The sequence below is a fragment of the Protopterus annectens genome, chromosome 17.part0 (assembly GCF_019279795.1).
Source record: "Protopterus annectens isolate FY-2018-M chromosome 17.part0, PAN1.0, whole genome shotgun sequence".
Lineage (NCBI taxonomy): Eukaryota > Metazoa > Chordata > Ceratodontiformes > Protopteridae > Protopterus > Protopterus annectens.
In genome coordinates, this window is record NC_056751.1 from 544,527,859 (window position 1) to 544,551,849 (window position 23,991).

Here is a 23,991-nt window from a genome sequence, read left to right on the forward strand (position 1 = left end):
AAGTATAGTACCAGGAAACTGGTTCCATTCTGCAGTCATGTTCGATTCCTCCTGTTTCCTCTTGACTGCTAACCAGTAATTTAATTAATACCCAATATATTTAGATATTCTTTGAGATGTGTCCTCTAAAACAGAGCACAACATTTTAAAGAGTATCTCTTTATAGGCCTACTTTAAAGTAGCAATTTTTCAGCAACAATGCATTCATACTGCCTCTATTCACATATAATCGCATTGTTTGGTTACTGTTATTACATCAGACATACTGTTTCACTATAATTCCCAGTTTTATGATTATTTCTGTTATTCCAACATTACAGAACTACACCCCGTTTTCAAATAATATATTTTATATCATGCCACCGTGGAATGACCCAAGGAAAGTTTTTTTTGGAATGTAGATGTTTGTGTGATATAATAAACTAGGATATACTTCAAATATTGTAATTGGAAAATAGTAAAAACATTTCAACAATTAGTAGAGGATCAAGGCTATGAGCTGTTAATAAACATGAACAAGATTTTATTCCCTTGGCCTCCATTTGCTTACTTTATAACTCTGAGCAGGTTGCTTAAATAGACAGTTCTCTTGAATCCCATCTGGGAAGAGGCTTATGCCCTACAGGTTTCTCTAGTTAACAAATTAATAAAATAGCCCATTTGCTTTAATTGATTTCCATACTTTTTCACACTGTGTGATTTTATCATTACAGCCATGGTAAGAATTTGTGATCTTGGCATTAGTATATATAGATATATTAGGTGTGGTGGGGATGGCCTTTCCTCCTGGAAATATAGCTTTTCAAATTTATGTTAAAGTTAATTATGTATGATTTCCACCTACATTTTTCATCATTTTGTTATGCAATATTTCAGGGCTCAGTTTTTCAATATGTTCTAATAAAATAAACCCTATTTTTTTCCAATTCTACTGACTTGTCTTAACACAACTAAAACTTTTATGTAGGTATGTATGCAGTAATAAAAGAAAATTGAACTTAACAATAAAATAAATAATTTAGTGGCTGAAGCATCTGGCTTTACTAGTTAATTTCTGGATTTTTTAGATAAAAACACATTCCTTCAGATTTCAGTATCCCTAAATCTGTCACATTATAGCAAAGATGAATATTAGTATCAACTATTGGAGCTGTTTATGCAAAGAATCATTTTATGCATCATCATCTAAAAAATCTTCCACCTTCTCAACCATAAATTTGTAAATCCAGAATTAAAAAAAAAACTAAACATTCTTTTCTTAATTTAATCTCTTATGAAAGTATTATCCTTAGCATGCATTCATGAAATGCATTAAAACCTGACATGCATAGCTGCTAGGCTAAAACTTAATTCTGTGAAAAGAGGTGAATACATTTTATTGCAAATGTTTTGGGAAGCCTAATCTTTATGGTACGTCTTGTGGCCCAGAGTATGCTATATTTTATCAGCTGCTTGTTTTCTTCCTGTTTGATTGGGATGTATAAAACTGCTGATTTTTATGATATTTCACACACATCTCTACCTGCAGCCTGAACAACATGTAAGCATTAGATGATATGAAAACACTTTGATGTAGAGCTGTATGGGAAGCTATGTACCAATCTATTGGCCAAGTACAAAGCTTCCCAAATAAGGAGTTATTGATATGATTCATGGCAGTGCATCAATGACAAAGTCTGAAATCTGAGGTTACCATACCCCAAGAAAGGGCAAACCCCAGTCAGTGCCACCTTTGTCAATGGCAGTATGGTTTGTTACAGGCATACTGCTGCGTACAGTGTCATCCTACATGGTGTAGTTTCCTTACTGACATTCTCAGTGCCACCTTACTGTGCCATCCTATATTGTGTAGTTTCCTTACTGACATTCTCAGAGACCAAGACATAGCACAGCATATTTAAATGATGAATGGTTTTAATGATGCAGAAGACGTTAATAAATTCAAATATTTACCCAAAACCTTAATAAAGTAATCTCATAACTAAAAGCTGTGCTATGGCATTTATATAACAAAGCTGAATTAAGGAAGCACAGAACAGATGTTTTGAAAACCACTAAGCATGCTGAGGCCTATCTTCTCTGCTTATCCTAGTCAGATGAAAGACTCTCTTAAGACTGTAAGCATGACCCTATCCTTCTACCATGAATTTCTGAATCTGTTTATTGTTTTCAACCCTCTTATATGTCCAGGAAAAGCTTTTACAATTATCTACTACACTTTCTGTGAAATAATACGTCCTTATGTTTCCCTTGCCCTGCTCATCTATTATCATTAAACTAGCACTGTTTATACATCTATATCTCTTTTTTGAAAGATGATACCCACTTGGACTCACTATATTTATCTGAAGTAATTACAAGTTTCTTCATATATATATATATATATATATAGAAAGTATTTTATATGACATTATGGAGAGAGAGGTCAGTATGGCATCTTATCAAATGCCTATAAAATGATAAAATGATTATTTAAATTTACAAACCGTTTCATTGTTCTCATTATAATGTTCATGGCATCTATGGATAAAGAAAGTTTTATAAGGGTCATAGACATAAGGAATAATCCATCTCCAAGACATACACACACACACACACACACACACACACACACACGCATACAAACATTGTATATGTTGTTAACAAAGAGTATCAAATTATATTTATGCATGGGAAGAAATCAAATTACTAATTTCACAACAGCTTCACATGAACTTGTTAAAGATCACAATGACAGTAGGGGACAGTATCAAACCTCTGTCTTTACCATTAACATCCCACACTAAATTATTAAATTAGTTACACCAATAATTGTGTTTATGAAGATACAGCTTTTTGTGCTTTTTAAATTACCAAATATATGATAATAGGATTGATTTTATGATTAATAAATTTATATACTTTTCCAGGTGTCTGTGGAGGATGGGGAAATTCCCACTACACCACCTTTGATGGAACATATTACTCATTCAAGGGAAACTGTACATACGTCCTAGTTCAGCAATTTATACAGTCTTATGGCAACTTCCGAATCCACATCGATAATGCTGACTGTGATGAAACTCACAAGACTTCCTGCATGAAATCTCTTCTAATTTATTACAATTCAACAGAAGTGATGCTAACAAAAGAAACAATCGGTGGAATTGATAGAGCTGTGGTAGAGTACAGATTTGATATCCATTAACTGTACTCTTTATAAATAACAGCAATGATAACATTACAAGAATTGCATTCATTCAATGGTCTTTTTTTTTTTTTTGCTTTTGTAGGTATACTTCAATCAGAAAAGGATCATCCCTGAACTGAACAAAGATGGCTTCACCATATCCAGTTCTGGAATTTATATTTTTGTCCAAATACTTGAAATAGATGCATATATCTCATTTACTACATCAAGTTTCAGTATAAATCTCTCATATGACACATTTGAATATCAGTCAGAAGGACTGTGTGGTATGTACTTTCCAAATAATGTGAAGTTTTATATTTCATTGCCTTAAAGACCCTGATAATTTTTTTAACATTAATAGAATAAACCTCAGTCATTTATAAATCATGAGATATTGCAGTTTAATATAATCTGCTATTCACTTTTGAAGGAGACATAAAAGTGTTAAAAAATGGAGCTATGTTAATGACTCCTTCAACATACCATCATACTGATAAACTGACCCCTTCAACATACCATCATACTGATAAACTGATAGTACATTTATGGTGTCTAAGGTTGATGAAAACTTTTCATTGCTTGTAAATGGAGAAGTACAGTGAGTGCAATTTAATAGATTTAGTAGTATATTGTTTGCATGTGAAACACTGAGCTTCCAAATATGAGACACTGAAAGACAAAAATCTAAGAAAGCATCCATTTTCTTAAGTTTGAAGGCTGCATGTTTATGTGAGATGGGATAGCAGGGAGATGGAGTTATATTGTGCAGTTTTAAAAATCACAGTTTACAAAGCAAATTCTGGAATATCCAGAACTAATCTGACATTTTTCATTATAAGTGTTCATGGTATCCATGGATAAAGAAAGTTTTCTAAGGGATAGAGAGATAAGGAATAATCCATTCTCAAGACACACACACACACACACACACACACACACACACACACACACACACACACACACACACACATACACACACACATAAAATTTGATTAGAAAGGAATATGGTAATACTTTTCACACATCTAATGCATCTTAATTGATCTAGATTCTTTAAAATTAGAACAGCTTCTTTTGAAGTTCAGCAAAATTTCCTTCTCAGCATTCCGATCTACTTGTATCCTTATAGTATAGGAAATCAAAAACAGATTACTTTGTATCTCAGCTGTTAGATGCACCATGTGTTGTCAAACTAACATTTGTGGAATGTAGCTTAACACAATCTAACCTCATGAGATGCATCAAAGGCAGAAACACGGGACAACAAGAAAATGTTTTTTATCAAGTTGTGCATCTGTTTGTAGGTTGAAAACTCCATTCACCTTTACATGTACCATGCTGTTTAAGAAATATCTCTTGTGGGTTCTTTTTTTTTTTTTTTTTTATAAAAGCTAACTTTTGCATAATGAATATACTAAAACTAACATTCAAGAAATGCTTTGACTGATATTTTTTTGACAAATCAATCATTTATGTATATTTTGTTGAGGGATGCGCATACTTTTTATTGCTTGATGATGTGTTAAGTTAACTCAAGCATCATGACCTGTACTGCAGTATTCATTAGCCTATTTTAAAGTTTTAAAGTTTTTAAAGTTTTTACTTGGTTTCTATGAAGGAAGAAGAGTTTCTCCTTTCTTTGTGAAAATAACTCTTTGTAGTTAAAAGTTCTTTCACTAACATCAGTACTAGAATGGTTGTTTTTATCAACAATATTTTTTCTTCTCTCAATAAAGACTGATTACCTAGGTTTACTATGTTCACAGAAGCATCTATTGCATTCTCATTATAACTTATTCCTGATTTTGAAATGCAGAGAATGAAGATGTTACTAATGCCTTAGTTACATTTACTTTTCTTTTAAAGGTAACTGCAATAACTATAGAGGAGATGATTGTCAATTACCAAAGGGCAAAATGGCAAAAAGTTGTCAAGACATGCCAAGTTATTGGACTGTCACAGATATTCATAAGGCCTATTGTCTACCTTCAACACCCGCACCAACATACTCAACTGTGACACAGCTGGTAACAAAAACAAAACCAGCAACCAGCATTTCAGTGATACCAAGAACAACTCCAAAACCAGCAACTTACTATTCATCTATAATGTCACTATTTACTGGAACTAGTAAGGTTATGTCTTCAGGCTTTCCAACCTACACTCCACTTTCTATGTCTCAAACTTCGGTATTGCCAACAGCCACAATAACAACAACCACATTTACTGGAACTAGTAAGGGTATGTCTTCAGGCTTTCCAACCTACACTCCACTTTCTATGTCTCAAACTTCGGTATCGCCAACAGCCACAGTGGCAGTGACCACAGTGAAGAACGAACCACCATGCATTCCTCCACCTCTCTGTGAAGTTATATTAAGCAGGTATGTACATCATGTTTTGTCTGGTTACAGATTTCCTACAGGATCAACATGAGTATGTTCAAAATAGATATAGTCTACTAGTTAAACAATGAAATATGTTAGAACTGTAGCTCATGCCTGATTGTTGAAAGCAGCAGGAGTCAGCATGTGAATCACCTCTGATAATACTTCCATTTTTAGGAACAATTCCACTGTCTTCAGCTGAACCTAGTAGTGACAAAGATCTGACAACTGTGATACACTGATTTTAATAACATATCCTAAAATATAAATCCTAACTTGCTAAATTGAACATTTTCAGCATTGGAAAAATGAAATGATCACATCTAAAAGATCATTTCCGATTACCAGCTTCAGAAAAGGATTTGTTACCATTACCGGTGTTATACACGCAAAGTTAATGAACTATAGCCCCAAAGACTTGCTAAAATTTATTTTCTTGTGCAAGCAATATTAAAAATTGAAGTAAAATGTGACTGCATTAAATTTTGAAAAACACTAGAGCTGTTGACACCAACCATACTGCATATGTATGCATATGTTTATTTGCATATAAGAATATACCCACACAAAGAACATCTTGGAAATGACCCTGCTCACTTTAAACAGCTGAAGCAAGCTTATAGTACAAGTGCTACTAAGCTACAAGTTATAATATATGTTAGCAATTATGTTGTGTAATATTAATAATAACCAACTCAGTATCAGACATTGTAGAATATGATACTTCTGAAAAAAGAGATCTACACACAGGAATCATCTTCATAAATAAACTGCACCAGCTGAAGATAAATCCACAATCACAAAAGTCCTGCCATGGGGTTTTAATACAATTGCACACTTACCCCAGAAAATGAAGGTTTAATACTTACAGAACATTGGCCATCTTTTAGCCAACTATACCGCATATGCTTCCTCTGCCACTATGCATTAAATAAGTGCCTTCAGATTAATCCAGCTTCTCCTAATTAGAACTCCTTCCCACTGCACATGGACTAAATAAGCCATCTACATTTCCAAATACCAAAGTTCCATACCTGCCCACTCCCACTTTTCTCATACACCTATTCCCACTCCTCTTGTGCAGCCAAGGTGCTATAACTCAGCCTCTCACAAGATGGTGGTGCACGTTAGCCACCCCAGTTTCAGTAATATCTTTTTCTTTTCTGAATGATTTTTAAAGTTGCCTCACTTTTACCTGGGCCAGTGTACTCCTTTTTAAATTAGTACAGTTCTGCTCATTACTGTCCCTGCTCACCTTGTTTGTTAGAAAGTAGGCCTCAAATCGACCAGAGCAGATAAGAAACCATACTTAAATATGTCCATATTAGTGACATTTAAGTGACTCTAGCCTATAAATAAATAAATATATATATATATATATATATATATATATATATATATATATATATATATATATATATCAACCTTACATACTGGCAGGAATGCCTTCCTCTAACATTGATATTTTCCATTGCTGGTTTCGTATATGCATATGCATAAGTACGGTACATCCTGTCATGGAGCCTAAATGAAATGTCATCGTACTCTTACAAGCCTATGTTGATAAATCATATTTTCTTTGGTGAATACCTTAACTCAGTAGTGATGATGGAGTTTAATCTGCATGTTTACTACACTAGATCTAGGAAATGCACTTCATATGTTGAATAGCTGACAACAGTGTGGTAACTATAGACTGCAGACCTTTAATACACTTTACTATATAGCCTATGAAACAGGAAATGAGAGTGTAACTTACTCCAGCTGGACCTCTTGACTGGAACTTTCTCAGCTTTAACTGTGTGTCAGTCAAGTCCTGAAAAATAAGCTTCCTATCCTTTATAGAGGGAATGGTTTGCACTATACCATTCATACCTCTCAACTGTCTAGATTTTTGCCTCGTATTTTTGTTCTTTTACTTAGAAAATGTGTAATTTTCTGGCAAATCAGTGAGAAATGATGTCATTAAATAATGACAGACATTTATGTTTCAGACTTTGTATCTTTCAGAAAATGTATGTTAATGCAAAACCTATTATTCTATCAACTTTCTTAGTTCATTAGAGCAACTGTTCCTATTTTCGGGCCTTTGTCTACCCATTATTTTTGGCTTTGTAAAGAGTTCTCAAGTTAAGATGTTGAGAGGTATAACACTATGACTTTCTCCCATGGAATGAATCCATGACCTCTCATTAGAGACACATTATCACTTTTTTGTCACATTAAACTATAATTTATGTAAAACATAAAGCATTTTTAACTTAACAGGTATCATATCCATAAATATTAGCTGAGAGTCACCATTTTCTTTGGCCTTCTAAAAGCTTTCCATCTCCTGAAAGATGAGCCTGCACCTGAATGGTTAGATGCACTTGCCTGTTTCTTCTAGCTGTCCTTGGCCCTTTTGATTTCCTGTCCACTGTGCAGGTATAAACACATAATTGATAATACAGTTCTAGATGGATTAGTTGACATTTGTTTTGTGAAAAGCTCTTTAATAAATCCATTAGGAGAACACTATCTAATTTTGATTTCAAACTAGTCTGCTATGAAATCTATCAGTTGTGTCGGATATGTGGTATACAGGGATAAATGCCTGACGATGACCTGTGTAACCCAGGTTCATTTAGTGGCTCAGTTGTGCTAGCAGGGGTGGAATGTAAAGGATACAGTGAGTGCTTAATAATAAAATCAGTGAAATAAAACATTTGCTCTATGAGTGTTGATTATTGAATCTCCAAATGCTGTGGATATTCTACAAAAGAGTCTTACAGAAACAGATCCTTGGTGCCAGAGCCATGGGCTCAAACTCAATGCCAAGAAGTGTATAGTTATCACCTTTGGGAAAAATCATGTACCCATTAATTACCACATAGGTGGCAGCACACTAAACACCGAAAGTGTGATAAGAAACTTAGGAACACAGGTGGACGGTGGTCTCACCTTCGATAACCACATTGCCACAACAGTCAGGAAATCCTTCTATGTGGCACACCTCATCAGTAAGTGTTTTTCATCCAGGACAAAAGGCAGTCATTGTCCCACTGTACTCTTCCCTCATTAGACCCATCAAAGAGTACAACGCTCCATTTGGTATGTACCTCACAAGACATCTGCAACAGCTGGAAAGGCCACAGAAACACCTCACTAAAAGAATCACAGGCCTAAAGCAGATGCACTATGCTGACCAACTAAAAAAACTCCAGCTATACTTTGTTGCATATCGTCTACTCAGAGGTGATCTCTGCTTAACATACAAGGCCATGTCAAACCCAGAGCTGTTGGACATGCTGCACTTAAAGAAATCCCAGTCCATTAGAGCCACACACTCCAGGGACCTAAACCTTGTCATCACAATGAACAAAACATGCTAGAGGGATAGGAACCTGACCCAGAAACTCCCCATACTCTGGAATAGACTGCCCAAACATGTCAAGCAGAGCCTCCTTGGCCATCTTCAAAAAGAACCTTGATGACTGGATGAGAGATAGGAAATTTATCCCATGGATCACGTCAGTCACCCTGCTAGACAGGGGTCCAGGGAAGTAAATATTGTGGGAAGAAATAGCCAGGGAATTGTTATGGCTAGGCTTGTACAGGCCCTAGGGACAATACCCTAGTACCAACCTATGAACCTATGAACCTAAAACTGTAGCCTTTTGGATAGTGTTTACTGACAAGTGATTTGATTATTTATAAATATTATTATTATTATTATTATTATGAACAAATTCTGGCTTTAACATTAGGAACAGAATTTATGCATAATGAGATTAGAACAATGAATAATAAATTAATGGTAAATATTCCATTTAGAAAAAGCTTTAAAAAGAATAGTTTTACTGCATGGTAGTTAGAATGTGAATTTTTCTATACATTTGTTAAGTAATCTGTAAATCTTAATATATTCAAGGCTAACCTGGATTTAGGGTTTGGGGTAACAGTTCATGCCTTCAGTTGTACTAGATACAAACTCCTTGATGGCCTTTTACAAGGCTTTGAGTTTATATAAATTAACCGTGATCGTCGAATATGTTTCTAATCCTGCATGCAAACTGTGCATACAAACCAACAACACAGTGATGAGAGTATACCTTCCACTTTAGCTCACAGGGTGAAAATAACTTTCATCATGTATGTTTGACACCTGTTATATATGTTTTCTTCACTGCTTATTGCTTGACCTCTCTGCCTCTCTCTTTTCTTTTCTTTTTTTTTTTTTTTGCATGCTGTGCTTCCGCTTCAGAACCAAAGTTATTTATCATTGCCAGTTACTGCAGATAAGCAGACATCAGCACCCATACTATAGTAGCATGATTTTATTTTTAGTCTTTCTAAAACATTCGTCCCAGATTAACTATCATCTGCCACATCTTGTCCTGTAAACATTTCAGTTTGTTAAAGAATAAGACAGTGAAGGAACTAACAAATTAGGTGAATTCATAACACAAATGCTGATAAATGTTTAAAGATTAAAAACATTTACTTAGATGTTGTATTGAATTATTACAAATATTGTCAGAATACAGAGAGTTTTCACAATGTTACTAGATGTGACCAAGAAATATGAAACTGGTCATTATGGTTCAGTATTAGTACAACACTACATTTCACCCCTACCCTGCACTAATACCGCACAATAAAACCAGACACAGAAACAAATATGAGAACTGCAAGTCTACCTGCACGTTTATCACCTTTACCTTTACCCTGATTATAATGTAGATGGCTGACTAGCTTTAACTGCATATCTCTAATAAAATGTTTTCTGCATTAGTGTTTTTGCAGACTGTCATGACCGTGTCCCACCGACAAACTACTATACGGCCTGCATTATCGATGGATGCCAAACAAAGAAACCTGATTGTTCGAGTTTGCAACATTATGCATCACTTTGTTCTTCCCAAGGTGTATGCATTGACTGGAGGAACAAAACAAATGGAGAATGTCGTAAGTATTAGAGAAACTAACACCAATATGCTCAGACGAACTTATACTGACTGACAGTCCTGACCTGTCTTACATTCAGCTTAGTACAAATGTTATGGTTGCATTTGTATCTCTCTGCTTATTTATTTTTACAAATTAATACGTCAAGTAAAATAGAGTACACTTTTTGGAAACTTCTTCTTCTTTCGGCTTTTCCCGGTTAGGGGTCGCCACAGCAGATCACCTGTCTGCTCATGATTGGCAGTGGAGTTTTATAGTGTCGAGTTGCCAAACTGGCACCCAACCTTCCACAGAATGCACACACATGCATGCACTCACACCTAGGGCCAATTTAGGGTAGCCAATCCACCTACAGCATGTCTATGGTATGTGGGAGGAAACCGGAGCACCCGGATGAAACCCACATGACCACAGGGAGGACATGCAGACTCCGCACAGAAGGCACCCCAGCCAAGGATTGAACCGGAGAACCTCTTGCTGTGAGGTGGCAATGCTAAGTGCTGCACCACCATGGCCACCCCACACTTTTAGAAACTCATGTAGCTTAATATTATGGGTTTTATTTGACTATTATCAAGGAGGTCATTCATAAAATATTTCTTCCACTAAGCTTTAACAGTGCATCCTTTAAGTAATAGTGCATGTAAATTGTAATAGTTATAAAGTTCAGTGGAGTGATTGCAGATAAAACATAAATGTTTTTATGGTGTCATATCTTAACAGCAAGTCAGTGCCCTTCAACCAAAGCGTATGAAGCATGTGGTCCACAATATCAACCTTCATGCCAAACAAGGTATGTATTTGTAAGCAAACCCATTTGCTGAATTCATTAATACTGAGAGAACTGCCATAGTTTTGTTTTAAAATGCAGTCTGCCTAAACTGTATTGATGTTCTAATAAGATATGCTACACATGTTTAGCAAGGTGCACATCTGTTTAGAGTAAAGATATTTTCTGTAGTGGTTTTACCATTCCTCAGATGACCTAACAAGATATTTTCCTGAGCAATTTTACAATTCCTCATTAGTTTTATCAGCGGACATTTATTTTGCACAGTCATATTATAGCCACTGACAGTTATAACATCATGTAGATTTCTTTTAGACCAGGTGATTGTACCTGCCAAACAAAACCAGTTCCTACAGAACTGTAGAACCAAGTCAGAGAATATCTTTTACCTAAATTAAATTAGTCAGAAGTTACATTTTTCACTGAACTCCCACTGATGCCCTATACCAAATAATTATTGTTGTTATCTTGAACCTAAATTATAAAACTATATGTTATGTTTTACTCTGCAGTTCATAAAACAATTGGTTGGATTAATCTGCTTGAATTCTATCTATTTGATAAATCAGAATACTGGTAGCAATTGTTTTATCCGAGAAGTAAGAGATCGAATCCCACTCCATGAAATGCTTCATTGTATAAATGCTATCGGTTATGTATGGAAGAATAGAAATGTAGTAATTTCAAAATAAACTGCTTTATGATTATTTAATTATTTATTAATTTTATTATTTATTTTACATTTGTTGACCGGGTTAGTCTGGCTGGGAAGAAGCCCTTTTTCAGCAGTGACCCGGGGAGAAAAGCTCCATTTGAGTACAAATATAGCAGTCTAGTATAAAGATTACACAACCTATTCTAACAATAGCGTAAGCAAGAAAACAACTATTTGCAGTATTTACATTACAATCTAGATTAAACAGTAGTTTTGTAGCAAGACTTTACAGAGTATAGCAAAAAAGTAAGATGTGGAGATGAGTGGAGGTAATTTAGAGGGGTTTAGGAATCAAGTAGAGGAAAGAGGGAGGTGGTTACAGTCCAAAACCTACCTAAAATGTTCACATAAAAGTCTTCCCTACATTAAATAACATTCTGCAATGTGTTACATTAGGCTATTTAAATTAATTCTTAATTTCCTACTCTACCAAATGTTTAATCTAACATACTGTCTAACTCATCCTTTCTTTAAAAATACGGCATTTTAAATGAAGTCAGTAAACCTCAGTCAGCAATTTCCTCTGCTTTTCGTTTCAAAATTAGAGTAACAGGTTTAAAAATATTGATAACATTTCAGTATTTTAAACTACTTTAAGTGAAACTAATTGAAAAGAATTATTATGAAAGGATATAAAGTGACAATATCGATATACCTCAATGATTTAAAGAGAAAAAGCAGTGCAGAAAACAATAAAATCATGGAATGACTGAACTTGTAGAGGGGAAAGTATTAAAAATAATTTAAGGGTTAAAAAAATAAGGGATGATTGTGATAAATACGAGCTGTTCAGGAATATAACCAGGTTTGCAAAGTATAATGACTTCTCCCTCTCCAAAAGTCTCTTTTGGGAATATTTTTTTTTTCTGTTTGCATGGTATACCAGATGACCCTTACTGCAACAGTGCACACACACACACACACACACACACACACATATATATATATATATATATATATATATATATATATATGTATAAAAACACTTTATATGCTCGAAATCCTGAAATATCGAATTTCAGAATCTGGAGCCATAAAGTGGAAAGGCTAAAACATTGAACACCCGGAAGCGCGAAATTCAAAATCTCGCATTTCAGAGATGTTGAAGTAGTGGTTCTGGTGTTGCGCTGTGTTCATGGATTCAGATAAGTGTTTATGTTTTCAGGATTTTGGGTAGGGGCTGTGGTGTGTGTTAGTGTATTTTGTTATTGTGGTGTGTGTGTGTGTGTGTGTGTGTGTGTGTGTGTGTGTGTGTGTGTGTGTGTGTGTGTGTGTGTGTGTGTGTGTGTGTGTGTGTGTGTGTGTGTGTGTGTGTGTGTGTGTGTGTGTATGCGCGAGGGGGATGTAGCTTGTGTGGTGGTGTTTTGTGTGTTTGTGTATGTAGTGCAACCTTGGAGTTAGTATATTTAAGTAGGGGGGTGGGGGGGTGCAGCCCCCCACATGGGGGTGCAGGGGAGGTGCAGCCCCCTTCTTGTAATATAGGATTGGGTTGTGTGTTTGTTTGTGAGGAGGAAGGTGTGTGTATGTGTGTGGTGTGTGTGTGGTATAGAAGTCGCAATTTTGAATTTCGCTCTTCTGGGTGTTTATTTCATGATTTCAAGCATATAAAGTGAATCCATATATATATATATATATATATATATATATATATATATATATATAATATATAGAGAGATAGAGTGGTCGCCCTATTCTTGCTATGTCAGTACTACTCAGGACACTGAGTGTGTTCCTCACTGATCCTGGAACCATGGCTGAAATTATTCTAGTATTAACGTTTCTAGGTCAAAATAGATTAGACATCTCTGTCATTTGCTCTGATATAGTCTCGCAACAAAATGAATTAATGTTTTACTGTAGAAAATTATGCAAATAAAAGTAAACACAAAACATGTACATACTATGCCTTTTTTCTGCAATGCCTGAATGATTACCTGTGTTTCTTTAAACAGTATGCCTGGAAAGGGGAAGAAAACAAATCTTGTAGAAGGGTGTTACTGCACAAATGGAACAATCCTTTTCAACTCATTTGCTGATACCTGTGTCACCTCTTGTGGTAAGATACAGAAATGTTATATTTTAAGAAATTAACCAATTGTCAATTAGTTTAGAGTATCTTATCTTGAGCAAATACATCATTAAAACTAAATGCTCTGCTTTATTGTAGGCTGCACAGGACCTGATGGAATGCCAAAGCAGGTAATCACTTTTCTAGTTTGTTTCCTTGCACTGCATTAGCTTGACTGTAGAGACATTTTATTTAACAATACCAGCTGCTGAATGGGCTTTTCGTATATTACTCAACAAAATTTTGGAAGTTCACAAATTGATGTATTATTAATGTAACTAATAACACATACTAGAACAAGGTATGACTTATTCTTCAATCAGATCTGAAACTGGCATGGAATTTCAGTTTTATGGTTAAAACTAAAACATGTTGAGATCTTAATTGAAAATGTTAAATAAACGGATGTTATCCTGTTCATACTACAGTTTGTATTGGATCTGAAAGGCCATTCGTGGTTTGATGCTTTCCATACTCCATTGATGACCACTGCACAACATTACTTTTGGCCATTTCTAGTATACCAAGTATGCATGAGTAGAAATTATTTTTGAAGAGCTTTGCTGAAGGATGGTCACTCACAAATTTATACTTCACCTGGCCTGCATTACTCTAGTAGAAGCAGAAGGTACACCATGAGAGTGGGTCTTGGCAAAGTGAAAATAGTCTCATTTAATTCCTGTGTTCCTATGGTCCTATACTTAAGGTGATTCTTTTACGGGACAGTACTTTACTCAGATTAAGAGATTCTTTTCTAAAGTCTAACAGAGATATTGCAACACCATGGATGTTATCAATTTATTAAGATAGTTGTGGATATTTCTTGGCCAAAAGCTCACATTTCTGAATGAAATTGGCTCCCATATTTACGGAATATTGCAGAGGGGGACTCGTTCTGTTTGACCAAGAAATATTTTGCTGCTTAAAAACATTCATCATGAGCTTCAAGCTTTATACCTACACTACGTAGCATACTATACTAATTCAATTATAACTATTGAAGAAGTGCTGCAGAATGCACTTACATCCATATCATATTGTCTTGGAAATTAAAGTCCACAAAGGCTCACTTTGTTTTCATTACTGTACAAACAGGAACCAGTCCATGCATACATATTCCTAATATTTATACCTTGACTTAATACCAGACATCTAGTCAAGAAAGTAAAGTTGGACTTGTACATAGGTCCATTCCAGTCTGGAAACTAAGATCTCAAGGCTATTTTCTCAATATACCAAACCCACAGACAGAATATAGTAAAAGATTTTCAGGGTATGAATATCCAGTCTTTAGAATTTTTTTTTTCTGTGTAGAAGCGACCTCTGTATAGTCTGTTTTATAAACCTGTCATTGATTCATATTCATGTCTGATACAGGCTTTTGTAACATGCAGTGCTTCCTATTTATTAGTCCTTACTTTACTACAGCGATTACTTTTCTTGTTTAACACCCACACGTGAAACTCTCTATATATTACACATTATATTCCATTTATTTATTTTTATACATATGTTTTAGTTTAACTGCATTGCAGATTTCTAGACTTCCCTCTTTAAAAATGTCAGCATTAATCCATGGAAGTTGTTGCTTATATAGAAAACATGAGATATAATTTCACTTTTCAGTGTATCTATGATTCTTTGAAAATCAAATCTTTCTAATAAAAGCCAATGATCAGCAATAATTAATAAATTAAACTGTTTATATTCCACTTGGTTAAGGGTCTATATCACTTTCTCGAATCCCACATCAGAAAAATACCTCTTTGTTAAACACCTATTTATCAAAGCTTCTAATCAGCGAATTGACTTTTCAGTGGAATTTTTCCTAGGGCAAACCAACAGTAGGCCACCATAGTGACTGAGAACAAAATTATAAAACTTAACACCTACCCAGGTTGGGTGCAATGCCACCCACACCCCCCAAACTAAATATACCAACTCTGAGATTGCAATACAGTGGGGAAAAGGGCAAATTCCAGATGGCGGCCAATCATTGTTTTGCCATAGGAAAAGTTTTGCTGAAAAGTCCATTCACTAATTAGGAGCTTCGATAAATAGGTGTTCGATAAAGAGATATTCACTGATGTGGGATTCGACAAAGTGATTTAGATCCGTTGGTTATGATAACTTGTCAGTGGAACACTAGGTGGCACTCAAGCCTTTGATAGTTTGAAATAAGAACACTGTGTGCTCTATTCCCACTTCAGGTGCTTGTCTTAATTTTTACAAGCATTGACAAGTGAAGCATGGGGGAGGTATTATACTCCTGAGTGCACTGCTCTCGGTATGAGATATTAAACTGAGGCCTCATCTACTTGACTTGTTAGGTAGCTCATGTAAATGTTAATGATACTAGAACATTTATTGAAAAGTGTATAGAAAATTCCAGTATGTCCTAGCCAAACCTTTCTTAATCAATGTCAGGTCTCCCCTGAAAAAGAGGCTACTAGACTAGTGAGACCTAATCAAAACACATAAAAAAGATAAATGCATACATGCACGGATACATACATACACACACACACAAACACACACATACACACACACACACACACACACACACACACACACACACACACACACACACACACACACACACACACACACACACGCACACGTATATATGTGTGTGTATATACATATATTAGACATAGCTATAGATAATATATTGATGTAGATAGATATACATACAAATATATATACAAAAATCGCCTTTAGCTGGTTCGTTAACATTTTTCCTGAAAGTGAACATGGATATCACTGGTAGTCATAATGACATCATTTCCTGTGGAAGCCTGGTATTGTCATTGTATATTATTGTTATTATTATTATTATTATTATTATTATAACTACTTCATGGCATGGATAAAAATACATTTTGCCTTGTTACATATTTATGACAAGCTTAAGAAAAATAAAACTGGACTTCAAACCAAAATACTTAATTCAAAAAAATCTACTCACTATATTGTAGGAAGTTTCAAACTATACTAGTCAGTGACCTAGAGATATGTCGGTACAACATATTTTTAATATTAAATAACATAACATATTTTTAAGTAGAAATAAAGTTACTGCATAACATAATAATGTTAAATTATTGTACTAAGCTAGAACTAAAGAATGTAGTTTTTAAGAAATAAATTCCTTTAAAATATATTTTCAGGCCAAGTCCAGATAAGTCAATATATAAAAGTACATATCAGAAAATATAATCGGAAGAACAAGTATAATGACAAGAGGGATTGATTTGAACTCTGAATAACTTGATTAAAATTTCTCTTCAGCCTGGTGAGACCTGGAACAGTAATTGCAATAAATGCGTATGTGATGCAGACACCATGACGGTGCAGTGCAAAGCCCTTATCTGTCCAGTACCTGCGAGTCCATTATGTTCTGGAGAGGGATTCGTGCTAACATCTGTGCATGATCCAAACAATACCTGTTGTGAGATGACTGAATGCAGTAAGTATGCTAGTACATCTGCAGTGAAATTTACATACTCATCATCTTTATGGTATCAACAAAATGCCATTTCATATGTTCTCATCGAATACACTTTTCCATTTTATATCATAATTAGAGTAATTTGCAGTGTCAAATTCAGCATATATTCCCCCAGTGCAATTATTCTTGTCATGAAATATAACTGATACACTACCTTTTGCTATGTGTATAGCTCAAATTATATCTATAATTTATGATATTTAATTTCAAATAGTGTGATACATAATGGCAAACTAAAATTATCTTTAATGATAAACACAATACTCTTTGCTCAGTGTTTCATTTCACCTTATTTTTTTGTAATAACACAGGGTGCAATGTAAGTCTTTGCTCAAATACCAACAAAACCTGCAGTCCAGGATTTGAACCTATAGCAAGTATCCCTAAAGGAGCCTGCTGTCCTGTATATGAATGCAGTAAGTAATGAGATTCTGCATGGATTCTTGATACTGACACATTATTCATTATGGTTTTCATTTTCTTATTCAGGTTGCATTATACTTCCATCTGTTTTTGCCAAAAGAACATAAACTTGACATTTAAGGGGCAGGACTTTGGTATACCTACTTCCTGTGATGCTTTACCTCATTGTAATAAATTCTAATGCTCTATAAAGCTTCTGTAAATTTTGAATTAAGTGACTACAATATTTTCCACTGAGTTCACAAAAACAGATCCCTTTTTACAATTTACGACCTTGTAAAACATGTCCATTTTTATTTTAATGCAGTACTTCCCCTACTTTCACCTTCACCTAATATGTGAAGCTTTATGATTCTCCATTTTCCAACACAAATGCCCCATCATTTTTATGTGCTGCAAATAACCTGGCATCCATAATAAAACTCATTTCCCATACCTTCATAACAAATGTCCTATGTGTCAACTATAGGTTCTGTGTTGTATAAATGATGTCCCAGTCATCGTATATTTCATTCTTGAAGTCTGAATTTGCACAGACTGCAAAAAAAATATCTTCTGTATGGAATGCTAAGAGTTTTTCCACTTTAGCTCTCGAAAAAAGATCATAACACAATTATCTTAAAACACTGAAGCTGTAATATTTAAAGGCCCACTTTTAACAATAGCACAAATAATCATGTAACCTGATGGATATTGGTTAAAGAGGATTGCAAGTTAGTTTATCAAATGACTAGTAACCAGCTGGAAAACTGATAATAAAATGAGTACAAATTAATGAAATAAACTCAGCACGACAAAACGGGAGCCAATAAAGGATCGTACCCCTCATCAGTGATCATTTCAGGTAGTAAAATCTTATTTTATGTAATGAAATCAGTGTTATTGTTTTTGGTATATACAAATTGTATTTTTACAAGTTGTATCTTGAGATAATTACATTAGTATTTTATTGTACAGATGGACAACACCATTGACCAATGAAATTTAGTTGTCATGAGTTTGTTTTAATCAGTGAGCTAGTTTTATTAACTATTTAAGGAGATACAATGTTATTAATGGTATTCTGATGACGTTTCCTGGAATGAAATGAAAGCACTTAATCTATTAAATTATTTTTCATAAGGGCTGGTGTGTTCTGTGACTACTTACGATCACTGAAGAGGGGTATGATCCTTTATTGGCTCCAGTTCTGCCATGCTGAGTTTATTTCCTTAATTTATCAAATGACTTTCATATGATTTCAGTAGGCTGGATGTCATACAGCTAGAAATATATATATATTTTCAAATGATCCCCCTATCTGTCCATCATACATGTAACAATTACTTAAAGGTTGGTCCGAATCTCAGGTAAATTATATTGCAGTAGACAACTTTGACTTTTCAGATGACATTCTGGCAAAGCACATTAGACCAAATGTCACAGTGGTTTTACTTTAGTCTGCCTGCACTGCAACCATTGCCACACTCTAATACATATAAAATTAACAGTATACGCACTCCTCCAGGATAGATCATGAATGAAAAAAATGTTATTTTGGTAGGTGCAATCCAGCCTGACATTTTTCTCCATCACAAAAGAATTACAATTTAGTATGCAAAATCACTTTCAGAACATGGCATAAACATTTTCAATACATTATCTCATGATATGGGCTCAGAAATGTAAGGATCTTCAACACAAATTAAGTATTCACCTAATTTGGAAGTATACGTTTCATATGGTGAATTTAATTTTGGAATGGGCAATATGTTGCCAATGACATTATTCAAACTGCTTAAACAAAGTCAAAGTGCTAAGTCTTTTAGAGCATGATCAATTTACTGACTCCCTAAAAGGTCATTTCAGATTTGCTGTATAAAATGAACCTCAAAGTAAGACATTAGACAAACAGATCACTATCATGTCAGCATATTTAATGAAAATGGCTGCTACTGAGGGCTAGAGCTTCATTTATACTAAATACTTTTACTTATAAGCTTCTTAATGAAAGATATTGCTCACCTCAATATTTCCTAGAGAAGCACCATATGCTCTCTGCCACAATGATAGACTATTGCTAGCATGCCCCCATTCATTCACACAACCACTGAAAAAACATTCTATAAATTAATTGAAACAATGTTCGACAGGAGATAAGACTGCTGGTCAATCCGATGACCATCAAAAAGTGACTTAAATCACATTTAGTTAGGCTAAAAAATGCAACTGTGTTGATGATGCCAGTTAATACCTACATTTGCATCACCCACTTTAGTTATTTTACATACTTATTTTTTGGTCTACTGAATACTAGTGGCCCGTAACTCAGATTTCCAGTTTATGCTGTATATAGTTTTTATGTTTTATACTATAATGGCCTGCATTTGTCATAATTATTTTATTTAGTATTGAATGTTTAGCTGTAATAAATGTATGTTTAAAAATAGTCTAGATATGTTTGCATCTAAAAATTCTGAATGTACGTCTGTATTACTTTACATCTGCTACATTTGATTTGCATATATCTTCTATCCACTGTGATTTGAGTTGTGGCTGAAAAGGGTCCTTGCACCATTTATTTTGCCCGGTTAAAGAAAGTACAATAAAACAAAATAAAATAATATAAAAATGAGCTAGGATCTTCTCAACAGTATATGTCCTCAAAATTACAATGATATCTGTGCTTTAGTGGACTCAACCTGGTCACTTTGTAGTGTACTGAATTTTCATTCACAACATATATCAAGCAGATGCCTTCTGTGCTCTTCTCAGACACAACTCATGCCATTTCTGAAATCTCAGCTAGCTGTTTTCTGCAAAAAGCAAAACATTTTTATCTAGCAATATGAGATGACATTGTAAGGCATATTATTTTTTCCTTTGTTTATGGTACTCCAGAATTATTTAAAGAACTATTCATTTCCTGGCAAAATTCTGTCATGAATCTAAGGTGGGAATACTTATGAATATTTGATTTAGCAGATATTCTATGGATTCTTTACTAAAGAACTAAGACTACTTTAATAAACTCATGACTACCATTAAAGATTCATATCTGAGTTATTGTAATAGTGGTGAGTATACTAATAGCAGCATGGAAACACTTTTTGCTTTGTCTCTGAGTATCAGTGCCTTAAAAAATACATTTATGTGAAAGAAGAAATTTCTTTTTGAATCATCTTTTTTACATTATGCATCTTTTTAACTTTAGACATTCTTGTTTCATCAAAAGAATACGTAATAGTAATTGTCAATAAACACAAACTCACACAAGTACAGGCACACATGCACTGATCATACATCATGCGTGCACAGCGCACGCGCACACACACACACACACACACACACACACACACACACACACACACACACACACACACACACACACACAAATGCATCTTCTGATTCCCCCACCTCATCTATTGCAGTTCCCCTGATTGATTTAAATGTCTTTAAAGTAAAGTGTTCCTCTGTTATGGATTATTTTCTCAAGCTCAACAATTTTAGTGTATCTTATAAGTCATATTGTGGTTCTAATTACTCTAGCATTTCAATTTCAGAGCTAATCTAGTTTAAAATGACATACCTTTGAATCTAAAAGCAACTGATCACGTTTTTTTTTTTTTTTTTTGTCTGCAGAACCAAAAGCTGTGTGTGTGTATAATAACACAGAAATCAAGGTAAAGTGATCCATCTTATAAAAAAAACATGAGACTTGGAATAATTATATAAACCTGAATTTTTTATAAATGTGTAAAATCTTGACATTAACACATAATGTGCTCTGTTCATTATTTCATTGGTCCAGTTGAAGGAAGACATTCTGTAAATCAAAGCTATTCATCTCTTCAGATATGTCTGAAGGCTAAAACCTGTGACCACAATCAAATGACTGAACGAATGATACTGCAAGTTGCCACCAGATTACCCGTAAAAACTTAATTCTGCACATTTCATTACTAATCTATTAATTGCCTTACAATAATCATTAAGGGAAGACATGTACAGTATGACTTTTCTTTATTATTTTCTGTCCATAGAAAATCCCACATACCAGTCTACTGCTACTTTTCTGCAATTATTCAATCCAAAATGTGGCCAAGAATTGAGAAAATGACAGTTAATTTAGACTCCCCACTACATTAAACTATTACAGTTTTACATTGATCCAGAGGATTGTCTCCACAATATATTGATGCCTACCACAATTTTGAGGCTAGAAAGGTGTCCTCTTCCTGCATTTTCTTTCCTTTTGTGATCCAACGTTTCATTACCTTTCCCATGTAATTTATAATGCACCTCACAAGCTATGTATTGTTTTTAGCTTCTTTGTATAATTTCATATTATTTTCTAGAATGCTTCTGGAGTTGTAGTCAGATAATTCTGTCATTGTGACCATTTTCAGGAACATATAAAGGATGGGAAACCCCAATGGACATGCTCAGTGTTGATCACCCAAGTTGCAGCTCTAAATACCAGCTCATGGCTGCCCCCCTTCCTCGGTGAGGTTTCCTCAGCCATGCTGTGATAAGGTCCAGAATAGTAGCCCCAAGTCACTTTTCTGGTCCTGCTATAGATGCAAACATCTACAAGTTCAGTTTTAGAAGGTCTCCAAAACCTTTGTGCTTCTCTTTTTGTTTGATAGTCTGGTAATAAAATTTCAGAAATTTCTAATAGCATCCTTGTGTCGCATTGCAGCAGCTTAATATGGCTCTAACCTGTTCCCTCCAATCTCAACACCAACATGTCAGATGGTTCTTTATTTTCTATTACTTGTTACTCTACTTTTAGTCTTTTACGGATGTAGCTTTGTCACCTCACAGTAAGACGCTATCCGGTTCGATTCTCAGCTAGAGCGTCTTCTGCGTGGAGACATGTGTGAATGGGCATACCTTCATTGAAGGTTGTGCATCAGGGCTGGTAACTCGGCACGTAAAAATCAACTACCAATCATAAGCGGACCGGAGTTCCGCTGTGTCAACCCCTAACCGGGAAAAGCCGAAAGACGCAAACACACAAACTGATGAAGCCTCTTTGTCATTACTCCTAACCCAAATTTAGTTAAAAAGATTTCATAAGCCCAGCTTTATGAAGCACCTTCCTTCTTGACTCTATAGAATTATGCTGTCATAGATGCACAGTTTATTTAGTAAAACAAAGAAGCTATAGACAACTATTATGTTGCATGAAGTTGAGTCACACATTGATTGCAAAAATCATTGATGGAGATTATATGCGATATTTTTCAGCCTGGGGCAGAAGTTCTTAAAGGCACATGTGAGAAGTGTAACTGTAGCACCACTATGAATAATGACACTGGACTAAATATCATTGAATGCGTGCCTGTGAAGTGTGACACCAACTGTCAAGATGTAAGTAGTTCTTTTAGTTTATTTTTGTGCTGTTCCTGACTTTCCCATCTTTCCTTATTTAAATGAAACATTTATTTGTATTTCTGTTTGATTAAGGGCTTTGAATATTCTGATGTGCCAGGACAGTGTTGTGGAAAATGTGTACAGACACAGTGTGTTATGCTCCAACCTGATAATTCCACCAAAATACTCAAGGTTAGTTACTAATATTATCCTCAAAGTTCCTCACATTTTTCTGGTTAGGAGTTTTTTTTGTCCTTTTTCTAAACTACTTTTATAATAATCGTTATGGTAGCCTTGTCTGTAATCATGTAAAACAGTGGTACGTTAATGTCAGCTCTTCTAAATAATTAATGGGATACTGGTTAGTATAATTTAATAATATAACTGGCGAGATCCAAATTTTCTATTTTTCTTTTCTTTTTTTTTCTTTCGTTTTAATGTTTAATTCTTAGTGCATATTATAACTCACAAACTTCTTAAAATTTTGTTTATTACACATTAACCTTTTATTTTTTGTTATTAGAGCAACTAAGAATCATTTCATTCATAAAAGCAGTTTATACTTTTAGGTCTATAATTCAAATGTCGTTTTGATAATGTCTTTTTTTGCCACTAATT

General features: G+C 34.6%; 1 protein-coding gene across 1 annotated transcript in view; it reads left to right on the forward strand.

The window, feature by feature from the left end:
- Positions 1-23,991, forward strand: part of LOC122791458 (mucin-2-like) — a 111,427-nt gene that overhangs the window by 81,639 nt on the left and 5,797 nt on the right. The window contains exons 30-39 of the mRNA XM_044059203.1: positions 2,910-3,160; positions 3,273-3,456; positions 5,039-5,555; positions 13,966-14,069; positions 14,181-14,212; positions 17,373-17,550; positions 17,904-18,008; positions 21,209-21,270; positions 23,248-23,370; positions 23,467-23,565. Coding sequence (XP_043915138.1) covers positions 2,910-3,160; positions 3,273-3,456; positions 5,039-5,555; positions 13,966-14,069; positions 14,181-14,212; positions 17,373-17,550; positions 17,904-18,008; positions 21,209-21,270; positions 23,248-23,370; positions 23,467-23,565 — 1,655 coding nt within the window. The remainder of the gene's footprint in view (positions 1-2,909; positions 3,161-3,272; positions 3,457-5,038; positions 5,556-13,965; positions 14,070-14,180; positions 14,213-17,372; positions 17,551-17,903; positions 18,009-21,208; positions 21,271-23,247; positions 23,371-23,466; positions 23,566-23,991) is intronic.